General features: G+C 39.0%; 1 protein-coding gene and 1 pseudogene across 2 annotated transcripts; both read right to left on the bottom strand.

Annotated features, from left to right (window-relative positions):
- Positions 1-4,917: 4,917 nt before the first annotated feature.
- Positions 4,918-5,726, bottom strand: LOC148868227 (uncharacterized). Its single transcript, XM_088968367.1, has one exon. It carries the CDS (start codon positions 5,556-5,558, stop codon positions 5,139-5,141), a length of 420 nt encoding a protein of 139 aa, XP_088824493.1. The 5' UTR covers positions 5,559-5,726; the 3' UTR covers positions 4,918-5,138.
- Positions 5,727-8,277: 2,551 nt separating this feature from the next.
- On the bottom strand, positions 8,278-12,067 carry LOC148868226 (receptor-like protein kinase HERK 1 pseudogene; annotated as a pseudogene). The gene has a single exon (XR_016107915.1). The product of XR_016107915.1 is annotated as a receptor-like protein kinase HERK 1 pseudogene (transcript).
- Positions 12,068-12,979: the final 912 nt, after the last annotated feature.

Below are 12,979 nucleotides of genomic sequence, written 5' to 3'. Positions count from 1 at the left end.
GTAAATGATACATCTATAAAATCGATGTACTTTTACATCCATTCTCTCTTAAAAAAATTCCCAACGGTTCAAACGGTTTTAACCGATGAACTTTTACACGATGGAGTTTTCCATCAATTGACTTTTACATGATGGATTTTTCCACCGCATTCAAACACAACCTAACGGAATCCTGTCTGCACCAAGGCTGGGGGATGGGCTACCCTCCCAACTCCCCCTTGGCCATTGTGTAACCCCACAGAGGAAAAAAAATATTGTCATATAGCAAGTGAGAGATCGAGTTGTATGGCTGGTGTGGAGCAAAATTATTGGTCTTACAATCTATGAAACAGTTACCAAGGAGTTCACATCAACCTCCCACAAGACAAGCCCAACAATGTCCCACAACACATCCCAACCATGTATTGGGAACATCTCCCGATGATGTATCATCATTTCTTGTACTATCATCGATAAATGTTCCTAATACACGATCGAGATATGCTGTGGGATGTTGTGGAGCACCCCCTTATGGGGGGCTGATGTGAACTTGCTATCAAGTTAAGCAAATCCATTTTTCATTCAACTAGCTTCAATTTTTTTGCTAAGGTGTCATTTGATAACACTGAAGTCTGGTATTTGAAAAGTATAAAAGCTATTATTTAGCTCTGAAGTCTGAAAAGAGATATACATGCTTTTCTGATTTTTAGAGAATAAAATTGTTTGAGATAGATAAATCATTCAACATCTGAAAATGGTGGATTTTACCATTTTAATCCAAAGGGAAGAGTTCATCCTACATTTACCGTATTGAGGTTAAACAAGTCAAAATAGCATATAGTTGGTGGATGCACCTTCCACAAGGAACCATCGTCGGTGTCATCGGTAGATGCCGCCGGTTCTACAAAAATGAAGTGAGAGTTCCCAAAGGTATTGACACCGGGATGCATACTTTGCCCATGCTTCTTCAGCCATAGGAAATTCGTGCCTTGAAAAAACGACTGGTTGGAAGCAGAGGGTCTGAACGATTGCTCTCTAACGTTTACAACTGGCCAGGATCTTGGTAGGAGAAGGTGTTCCTTGAGTTCCATCATTAATGGAGAGCTTTACAAAGTGAAAAATGGAAATCATTGCTGGTAAAATTCATTGTTTTTTTTTTTACATCGTGAGAAATGGAAACAATCGATGGTAGAGTTGTCGGCATGGAGAAGGAAGACAAAAAAAAAAACAAAAAAAACAAAAAAAACTAAAAAACTAAAAAATATGTTGTTTTTACTTGGAAACTATCCCTGGTAGAGTTGTCGGCATTGGAGAAGGAGCCTTGAAGCTTTAACTTGGGAAGTGAATTGGGGCTTGGATTTGGATTAAAAAGAAGCAAATTTTGTCATTTGAAAATTGATAAGAGGGCATTTAGGATATTTTATCAGCTCTTAATTGCCTTTGACCGCCTTAAGTAACTGGGCGACCTCTTAAAGTTTTAGTTCTAAAACTGACATCCAATCCTACTTTTTTTAGACATGACCCCAAACGTCTATTATACCTCTACAAACAAATTTCTCAGAGATAAGAGGCGAAATTAGTATTATCAAACGCGGCCTAAGACAGGTGGCTTCATTTGATGACGTCCCGAGGCCCAACTGCTCAAGTATTGATTCGCAAACTGGTCCCCGTAAGATAAATACACATATATTTGCATCTTGCAATGAACCAACGAGACTTGTATGATAAGTCTTGTGTTGATTAGATAAATGTATCAAGTATGTGGTGGTTGGATTGATGAGACCTAGAATAATAGATGCCTCAATCAATCATCATCATCTTCATCACTTCATCGCTTTTCTTCACTATTTTTCCCTACCATTGCTGCTGTTAATGATGCTCATGATTCAGACTCTGAGTCACATCCACTCACTCTTTCTCTCAAACTCAAGCACACCCCCATAATGAAAGATTTTAGATTCTCCTAATGTCTCAGCTTAATTATATTCATTTTATGACTATAATAATACATGATTTACATGTAATTAATGGCTTTATACAAGATTAATCAACCGCCACTTGCATTTGCTCCCGTATGAAGAAGAGGGAAAGGAGAGTGGATAGAGGAAAATAAACGGTTGTCTTGACGTGAAGATATTGAGGAGGTCTAAAATTGTTGTTTCATAAAGGATAATTTAAAATAGGGAGAAGTATTTAACCTTCCCCTAACTATATATTATTTAGGCAATGTGCTTGTCATGACCCCTTATATAAGATTAGATGTATAATAATAGTAATAATGAGTAAGTTAATTAATTTGACTAGCTAATTCTTAACCATAATATTTTATATTGTAGATTAGAAGACACCAATTATCTCAAGATTTAATTTTATATTAATCCAATTTCTATGCCTTTTGATTAGAATATTAATTTAACAAAACAAATATAATGGTTAAGGAAAAAGAAAAAAAAAAGATTCATGGATATGATTATAAATGTATAATTTATTTAAATAGTCCATATTTTTAGAATTCTAATATTGCATAAATTAAAGTAAAGAATTAACATTACATTAATTTATGTCGAATAAAAAAAAAGGATTAAGTCCATGTAACAATTCAACTGTACTGGTGTGTGGTAGATGAACAGTTCAACTATAGAAAAATAGAAAAATTGTATGCTTATCACGTTAAACTATAGAAAAATTAGCATGCCTTAATATTGTATGCTTATCACGTTAAACACAAATAATATACATTAATATTTAGCCTATGACCCATTGACCAAGCCAAATGGTTCAATGGCTCAAGCAAATGTATCACTAGGTCCCATCATAGCTGTCAAATTAAAAATGGGATAAAAATATTGATATGCGCGTGGTAATACTTTTGGCTATAAAACCAAATGAAAAAAAGTGGATCAATTTATATTAGGATCTAACCAATATAAATGCATTTACAGGATGATAAGAGGGTTGGAATTGGTTTGGGCTATATTGAAATGGACTAGATGTGGATTTTATCTATTAATCCACTCAAATTCGAATCTAGATTCAGTAGGTTGTAGGGCATGGAGGCTAGGGGTGAGCAAGAAAATCCGATTAACTGAAAGTTTTGATTTGGTATTTTAAAAAAAATTGAAGGTATCAGTTTGGTTTCGGTAAATCAATATAGAAAATTGGTGGTTAATCGAATCAATCGGCATATACATTTTATATTATATATATATGTATATAATATATTTTATATTTTATATGGGTAAATCTATGATGCCGAAAAGATATGGTATAGGAAAAATCCTGGTTTGGGCTATATTGAAATGGACTAGATGTGGATTTTATCTATTAATCCACTCAAATTCGAATCTAGATTCAGTAGGTTGGTAGGGCATGGAGGCTAGGGGTGAGCAAGAAAATCCGATTAACTGAAAGTTTCGGTTTGGTATTTTTAAAAAAATTGAAGGTATCAGTTTGGTTTCGGTAAATCAATATAGAAAATCGGTGGTTAATCGAATCAATCGGCATATATATTTTATATTATATAATATATATTTTATATATTATAAATTAATAAATATGCTTTGTAAATCTATGATGCCGAAAATATATGGTATAGGAAAAGTTTTAACCAATCAAAACCCACCCATGCTTTTTATATTTCTATTTTTTATTATATATTTATATATTTTTTATAATATATATTATAAATATAAAAAAAACTAAAAAACTGACAAACCAAACCGGCAGTTAATCAAACCGATCAAACAGTTAATCAATCGGCTTCAATTCAATTTTAATTACCGGTTTTACAAAAACCAATAAAACTGGTTTGATTTCAAAAATAAGCCCACGGCTCGATTAACCAAACTGTGAGCAACCCTAATGGAGACGAGAACATTTTAGATGTGGAGAGTACCATTTTGGTAGATGTCACAATGCCTTTATGATTTTTATGATTCTTCATGTTTTAATTGTTTTTTTTTTTCATTTACAAATACAAAATATCAAATCCAACGATGACTGCGACTGGATGAAGGTAGCCAACAACGCTTTATGGTCTCAAACTTACACCGTTACACAACAATTACAAATTTACAATGTCCTTTTTGTATTCGGAATACGATTTTAGTCATATGAGGCACATTGTCACCAGTCCATGTTCACTTGTAGTACTTTCTGAAACAAGGAACTGAAGTTCTCTAGTTATTAGTCGTTCCATGTTCTCCCATAATCTGAAAACTCTTTATTGAAGAATCTCCGTAGAAACACAAATGGAAACATCCACCCTTCCCACTAAATGAGATAAAGTTTTCTTTACAATCAAAGTACTAAGAATACCCTAATTGGTATATCCATTACTTACAGACCCTATAATGGGGCCAAGACTTATCTTAAAGCGCCGTAACCCGATCCATTCACAGGATTAAGCTTAATGAATAATGATTGGAGTTTCAAACTACCCAACTTTGTGTTTGGGGGATTTTTATAGATTTGTAAATATCATAAATGGATTTAAAATAATATATTAAAAAACAATAAAAATTTACAGGGGAAACAAATCATAAAAATCCTTGCATAACCCAGTGATCGGGTTATCACCTGTTATTTTACTACTCACCAAATACATAGCCTAACATGCAAGCCAAACAAAAAAAAATTAAATAAATAAATAAAACAATAATACAAGACTTCTATTAGGTTTTGTATAAATAGAGTTCGGATTTCTTTAAATGGGGCAATAATCAAGTAATTAACCACGGACCTATCTTTGCTCTGCATAGATGAGTGGCCTTCAAATTTTCGCTGACAAGTGACTAAATTGTGTTTCATCACAGAGAGAGAGAGAGAGAGAGAGAGAGAGAGAGAGAGAGCCATGACTGCTGAATGAACAAAATTAGTACTATAAACTCATCATTTCTGAGAACACCCGGAATTAAAGAAGAAAGTAAGTTTGACAAATTTCTAAGCCAGCAAGTCCTCACTCTTTCCACACTAACTTTTCATTCCATCTTCCAAAGAAGCAATTACAGAAGATTAAGAAAAAGAACCCTGATGGATAAACAGTAAGAAATACAACCTAACTTTTCGATATAAATAAAGAAGAGAAAAGAACTTTTCGATATAAATAAAGGAGAAAAGAAGAAGAAGACAACGATGATGAAACTAAAACTCACAAGTACTCAACGATCCACCACATCTACAGTGGTAGTACAGGATAACAGCCTGTGAAAGATGGAGAACAACGCGGCGCACGATACCTCCTTTACCCTTCTCATCACAAAGTACTTCCTTCCACCGCTACCTCCACCATTACCGTTAACCTTTCTTCTCCTGCAAACCACCCTTTCTTTAACTCTGCCCAAACACTTCTTCGTCTTCTCGGGCATGGTTTCTTTCCTTGAAAATGTATAGCTCCTCAAGTACATCTGTCTACACGAAATGCTGTCTACCACCCTCGGGTGTCCACATTTGCGCGCATTAGAGCTCACCGATTTCACGAACTCAGCGTCAGATTCCGGCCACTTGTACAAGTTGACGTACGTTGCCCTCACCGGAACACGGGCGTCGTTGACACAGCTCGATATGCAGACAGAACTCATTGTCTTCTTTTTCTCGCTTTCTCCGGCGAGTGGGAGGACTGATCTCTGTAATGGGTTATAGAGGAGATCTCCTCTATAAATCCAATCAAGGCTTAGATTACAAGGAAAGATATTGACTATATTTAACTCGGTAGAGTGCGAGAAAGAGAGAGAGAGAGAGAGAGAGGGGGGGGGGGGGGATAAGTAAATTTTTTGGTTGGTGCTTTAAACGATAACTATTTTTTTCATAGGTGAAGGTGTGAGTAAAAGCTAAAAAGTTGAAAATGGGTTTACGAAAAATAAAATAAAATGAACTTTTGAGATGATAAAACTATATTTAATAATATTGTTAAATGAGGGTATTTTGGCAAATTTGAAATATATATATATATAGAGAGAGAGAGAGATGTAAGATAAATCCCCTCAGTAGCTCTGTTTTCATGGTGAAAGGAGATGTAAGATATTAGGTATAGGCGTATAGCTAAGTTGGTATAAGTATTTCATGGAAATCATAAAGGATGTATAAGTAAATTACTCTTGTTTTTATAAAAAAGTTTCTGGTCGTTTACACTGTAATATATGGGACTCGAGGAATGGAATGATTTATCATCATTTGTAATGACTGTTGTCTTTGTTTTATAGGTATTAAGCAGAGAGTAAACTAAAGCTAAAATGCAAAGAGTAATAAGAGCATATAAGTTGAAGCCTCGAGAGAAGTTCACCAGCTTGACGGAAATAATCCTCGATGGAATGAATGGGCAATGATGTGGATGTCTTGTGGGCTCAGTCGGAGGGTTTGTCCGACCCGTCTTAGACTCAAAGCAACCCGATCTAATTGGTCCCTGGGTCTCAAGTACTGAATAGGACAGGACTGGAGGCAGGTCCTTACTCCTTAGTCCTTACTTCCATCACTGTTTTGATTTTGAACCTGGAGTTGACTGTTGACTCACTCAGTCGGAGCAGTGGTCTAGTCACTATCCCGGTTGGGATTAATCCATTGAGCTGGAGCCGGCCTGGAGGGAAAATGGTTGAAATTCGAGGCCGGATTTTAAAACAGTAAATGCGTTTCAGATGATTACTAATTATCAAGTGGTAGTGCCGTGTGTGGATGTGGAAAGAAAAAGTGATTGTATAAGTGGATTGATAGGAAATTAATTACGGGGAGCTGTCTCTTGTATGGATTGAGTGATTGTTAAGACTTAGAGATGAGGAGGAGTTGATGAAGTCTCTACCTAATTTTAGGGCTTGGTTATGTGTCGTCTGCCTTGGAAAAACATGGTCCATGGCCGGTTGTTGCAATTAAACCACCAATTGAAGATATGGAGCTTACGTCTCTCGTTGCTCTTATCTCAAATCTTACCAAAGAAAAATATGATTCTCTGTTTTTTTTTTCAAGTTTTTGGTGGGGGTAAATTGCAAACAGAGAGGAAAAGCATTGAAGACTATAAAGACTAACATACAAGGCAAGCAGCAGGGGCAAACACATGTGCTAGTGTCGAGGGAATCGCGTGTATACATGTGCCCTTTTTTGGAGAATATGTGGAGACACACAGAGAGAGCGCCCTGTCCTGTCTTGTCCTGTCTTCTCTCTCATTCTCTCCGAAAGGATGGGTTCAGTAGGGTTGATTAAAAGAGGGGATTGTTTGTTGTTTTCATTGTTGTAGATACTTGTAATTGCATGACCCATGTGTATGTATTGTGTAACATCAGATGAGAACACTCTTAGTCTCTGTTACCTAGAGATTCTTCGATGGCCTAGATGGGATGTCTTCATCGTCCAAACAAGCTTCACTTTTGCAAATTACGACTTTGTAGACACCTGCTTGTAGGCATGTGTGGTACATGCCACCTGACCCCTCACATATTTATTAAGTGGCATTGTGTAATGTGCACAATTGAAGGAATGGACCCGGTCGGGTTGCAGTTGGGTTTGGTTGGAAATGCAGCATCCCAACACATAAGAGTCAAGAGATAAGACTCGAGACATTCCTCCCTTTTACGCTGGGATCTGTAGTCAACCTGTTACCTCCACACTTCACATGGAGGCCCCCCCTCTGGTTTTGTTTAGTAGCCATTAAATTAAGGGCACTTGAGAATTCTCCCTCTCTTCACTCTTCGTTCTCAGAGACCCAAGTGTCAAGTTGCATAGTTAAAAAGATACTTGATGTTCTTGACTGAACCACCGACTTTTTCATGTGCAGGAAACCGATTACATGAACTCAGCCTCACACAGATTTGAACAGGTGGCGCTCGTCAAGGTTCATTATTGCCATGAAGAATAGATGGCGCCCATTAAAATTGCTATATCGCCCTGAGTTTTCATCTTCTACACGACATCAAGAGCTTGATAGAGACCTTTTGGCTCTTGGGTCTCACTCCTAATTAACTACATGACTGTAATATAGCCCTGTTGGCAGAGTTAAACCGTAAAGCAGTCCTCCCCACCCAGATATCTAATATCTTCCATGAAGCCATAAACCCAGGCCCATAATATGTAGGAGACTGTGTTAATTGATTTACTCCTGTATTTGTTTCCTTTCTCTTCTTTTTCCCCAATAGAATGCAAATTTGCAACTTCTGATACCTGACAGGTCATTTTTATATGCAATTACAGGTTGCAGCCGAGGTGACCACCACTGCTAGAGTGCTAGATGGATAAAGACGAGTCCCCTGTCCCTTTGCAGCCTGGATTGTTGTTACTTGTTTGTTGACAAATTAGAAAAAGATTGAATCTCATTCCTTGGATTGAAAACACGAATATTCTATAATGGCTCAATAACTGAATCTACTGATTACAATTACAACAAGAATACACTCAACTGGATGGAGATGGATGCATTGTTTATATGAAATGAAACAAATTACTCGAACCCTCACCCTGTACAAAAGAAAGAGCACTACTACTGCACAATAGAACATAGATAGAATGCCCCTTTTGATAATCCTTGGCTAGAGCTGCATGTGTTGGATCACCTCCCTTCGGATTTCACCAGCTGAGAGAAAACCCTACTCATGGAGACACCCGATAGATCACCCAATGTCGACCCTCCCAACCTCTCAGTTGTAACACTGTTCTCCACCGGATTCACATTGATAACTAGCGGCGACACATCACCAATCTGATTAATACTGTCTTCATCAGTTTCATTTGCTTCCTGAAGCTGAAGTGCGTACTCCAGGTTCCATAGCACATCCCCGATTGTGGGCCGATCAACGCCATACTCGGCCAGGCATTTCTCGGCAGTCTCTCCAAATTTCCTCAGAGAAGCAGACCTTATCTTACCCACAAGGTTAGGGTCTATGATTTGCTCCAATTGCCCTCTCCTCTGATGAATTATCGCCCACTCGGCCAAGTTCACCATCTCCCTTGGAAGGGATGGATCGATGACAGGTCTTGCACAGATGACTTCAAACAAAACTACCCCAAATGAGTACACATCTGACTTCTCCGTCAGTTGTTGTCTCCTGAAATATTCGGGATCAAGATACCCAAAACTCCCTTTCACAGCAGTGCTGACATGGGTCTTGTCGATCTCGGGTCCTGTCTTGGAAAGCCCAAAGTCTGCAACTTTGGCCATGAGATTCTCATCCAGTAATATGTTAGCAGACTTGACATCTCGGTGGATAATTGCCTTCACAGAACCGGTATGAAGGTAATGTAGTCCCTTGGCTGCTCCAATGCATATCTCAAGCCTCTGTTTCCAACTCAAGCTTGGTAGATTTGAGCCATAAAGATGACCTTTCAGGGTCCCATTCTCCATATACTCATAAACTAAGATCATTTCTTTCCTCTCATCACAGTACCCAATCAGCGCCACCAGATGGCGGTGGCGGAACTGAGATAACATCTCGATTTCAGTCCAGAACTCTGCAAGACCCTGCTGGGAATGGGGATTACCCCTTTTCACTGCAACCTTGGTGCCATCTCCTAAAACTCCCTTGTACACCTTGCCAAACCCACCGACCCCAATAACCCAACTCTCGTCAAAATTGTTCGTGGCCTCCTGCAGCGCCCCAAAAGGAAAGCGGTATCCAAGGTTTGGGGCAATGCTCGTTGCAGTTCCATTAGAGAACTTGCTCCCCATGCTGTGGGAGTTACCTCTTCTATTGATGGGTAATGGAATCCACGTCTTTGAACCATGATGCTGTGCCAGTCGGCGTCTCCTGCACAAGAAGAACAGAACTACAACTGCCAATGCAAAGAACACCCCAAGGGCGGCACCCACCACCAGGCCCATCTTCTTGTGCGAACTCGATGGTGTGAAAGTGGTTGCAGAGACATCCCCATCAAGGCTTCCCATGGAATTGTTCATCTTCATAATCTCCAGCCCATTCAAAATGCCATTTGGGGGAGCTCCACCCACCGTATTAGGACCAATACTGACCACGATCTTGCTATCGGAACTTAACCCCAGAACGAAGTCCATAAAAACTGGAGCACCCAGGACGTTAAATGTTTTATCGGAGAGTTCCAGAGCCTGTACAATTAGTAAGGAGTTAATAAATACATTGAAGACGAGCTGATGAGCAGCTTTACTCACTATATCGCAGAAGTGAAAGCGAATAAGGTACTGGAAATCAGGTTCGACATTAAATTTCCATGTCACATTGAAATTGCTGTTGGGATCGGCCGACGAGTTCATCGCTTTGCAGGTGCCATAGACAGCAGTAGGAGCAATGTCCCGAGAGGTCCCGCCATTCACATAATTGACGGCCGGAATATTCGACACCGCCACGGCCAAATTCTTGTTCACTAAAAAATCTTGATCGGGAATCCATGTTCGACCTAGAGTATCGTTCAGAGGGGAGACAGCTAGGTCACCCATGTTCACCCTCCAAACCGTCTCTAAAGCCTGTGTTAACAGACCTTGATAACCCATCGAACTCTTAACTTGAACGGCATCATCAACAATGAGATCGTCGGGGACTGAAACAACTTCTAAAGCATTTAAGAAGGCGAACGAATTATCGGAAGGAGTGAAAGTGAGGGTGAGCCTGTCTGAAGTAATGTTCACAGAATACTCTTTCATTAGAGAACCATTCTGTATTTGAAAATTGCTGAGGAGGACGGAATCTTGAGTTGAAACAGAGAAGCTTGCCATGCTCATGTTGTAGCTTTGGTAGACAAACGGGAAGAAATATAGTCGAATCCAATGCCTTCCTTGCTTTTGGATTGGAAAGCTGTACATAGAGGACCCATCGAGGATTCGAGCTGTTTGATACAGAGGCGAACTGGTGGTGGAGGAAGCGGTGTTGTTGGCAAAAATGTTCCTGGAGGTCGAAAGGAATCGGGGATTGGAGATATCGGACACATAGACACGATTTCCCACCGATGTATTGGTGGATGATCCACAGTCTATGAGGTAATTGTCCACAGGAGTAAATCCAACAGAAATACATGCCAAAGACAACAGGGATGAAACCCAGATAAACAATTTAACTTCAACATTTGTCATGAAAACAGAGAGAGAGAGAGAGAGAGAGAGAGAGAGAGAGAGGAATAAAAAGAAAGATATACAAATCGATTTCAGCAAACTCAATTCTAGGGTTCAAAAGAGCTGCAACACAACTTCATAACCACAAACCGAACTGAAATTGAAGACCTTTTTATGACATAGAAAAATGAGAAAGATGGCACCTTTGTAATCGTTTGAACTCCCACAGAGAGAGTGGCAGATTCTCCATCACCAACCTAAACGGGAAGACGGACCTGTTTCTTCCTTTTATGAATCCTCAAGCTATTCAGTTAGAATAAGAAACAAAAAGGAGAACAATGTTTGCAGTGATATATTGGCCAAAGCATCCTGTGCTCAATATCGAAACTGGGTTATATATGTCGACTGCTAGATTACGAAGCTAAAAGAGTAAAATAAAAAAAATAAAAAAAAAGAAAGAAAGAAAGATGGGTCGATGGATGAAATTGGAACGGACAGAAATCAGGAATCCAGCTAAGTTTGGAGAGCTAACCTTCTCACTGTGAAAAAAGAATTAAAAAAAAGGAGAACGGAACAGAGTTTTTTTTTTAATCTGGTGTGTCCTTACAGTGGTGAGAAAATGAAAGAAACTTAAATAAGCCAGAAGATAGAAGAGAATAAACTAAGAAGAAAATGAAAGTGAAACGGAGAGGTTGTTGTTACTTGTGAGGGGAGGAAAGAGACAATAGTTTTACCACAGTATCGCCATGAATGGAGGAGAGACAGGCCCTACTTTTCGAATAGAATAATTGGGATCTTTACAAGTGTCTCTATCTAAGAGCGACAAGTGCGGATTAATACACCGCTCTCTACCTTCCCATGCTCCGCATCACCATTGAAACTTGGAAGGCAACGTAGGCAGCTCATCTCAAATGTTTTGTTTGAGTCTGAAATCTGAATGCTTATTGCTTTTCAAGTTTCAACTTTGAAGGGGGCATAGAGAATCCCACATTCCCACTTCAAAAATATCTAAATCAATGGCACACCAATTCTTCTGAGAGTGGGTTTGAGCTTGAAGAAATGGCAAGTCTTCTATGAAGAGGAGTATAAACCGTAGGATTGAAATCACTAGTGGGTGAGGGTGAACCGTTAACAGGAGATGATTGAATCAATATGTATTTGGACCGATGGAGACTGTCCTGTCAACGATCAGGATTCAGGATTCGAAAAGAAAGAAACAAAAGGCCGTGTGCAGTGTAGCAGGCAGTATACCAAGCCAAAGTTACCGCTGTTGGGGAGCTGGCATTTGGAAAATGACATCGTCATGATGTAACCTGTATCATACATATATATGATACATTGTTTGACTGTTTTGAATTATATTTTTTTCCCTAAATTGGAGGAAGGAAAGAAGGAAGAAAGCTGAAACAAAGGAGTTGATGAGTTGATGAAGATGAGTGTAGGCGGAGGCGCCAACCAAACGCATAAACGCGCAAAACCAAACTTGCAGCAGAGAATACGTGTGGGGTCTGGGGACAGTGGTGAGTGCAGGCAGCAGAGACAATTAGTAGCTAGGTTAGTGGTACTAACTACTAAGGAAGGTGGGATGAAGGTTCTTGATCTTCTCTTATGTTCTGGGCTTGAATTTGACTTTTCTTTTGACTCTGGATACGACAATCGTAACAGGCGGAGCAGGAGAGGGAGAGGAATGGAGGTGCCTGGTCTGCTGCCATTGGAATTGGGAATAATATCATCGTACAAATTCACTGTTCCAATTGAAAACATCGGAAAGAATGTGAGATATTTAAATCCAATAAATCTGGGGGATCAAATTAGCATGATCTTACAAAACTAAATGCAAAACAATTACTTTGTCTTATAGGGTCAGACCTAATAGTCTTCTGAACAGAAACTCTATGGGGTCTGGTTCGGAACTAGTTTTGCACTTTTACTCTTTGGGTCTATCCTAACCCAGACCAGACAAGACCCATTGACAGCGATACCCAAATTACAATATACATGGTGGAG

This window comes from Nelumbo lutea, chromosome 2, assembly GCF_056320005.1.
Source record: "Nelumbo lutea isolate HS-2025 chromosome 2, American lotus-T2T, whole genome shotgun sequence".
Taxonomy (NCBI): domain Eukaryota; kingdom Viridiplantae; phylum Streptophyta; class Magnoliopsida; order Proteales; family Nelumbonaceae; genus Nelumbo; species Nelumbo lutea.
Note: the sequence above shows the minus strand (reverse complement) of the source record. Positions and strands in the feature narration are given on the sequence as shown.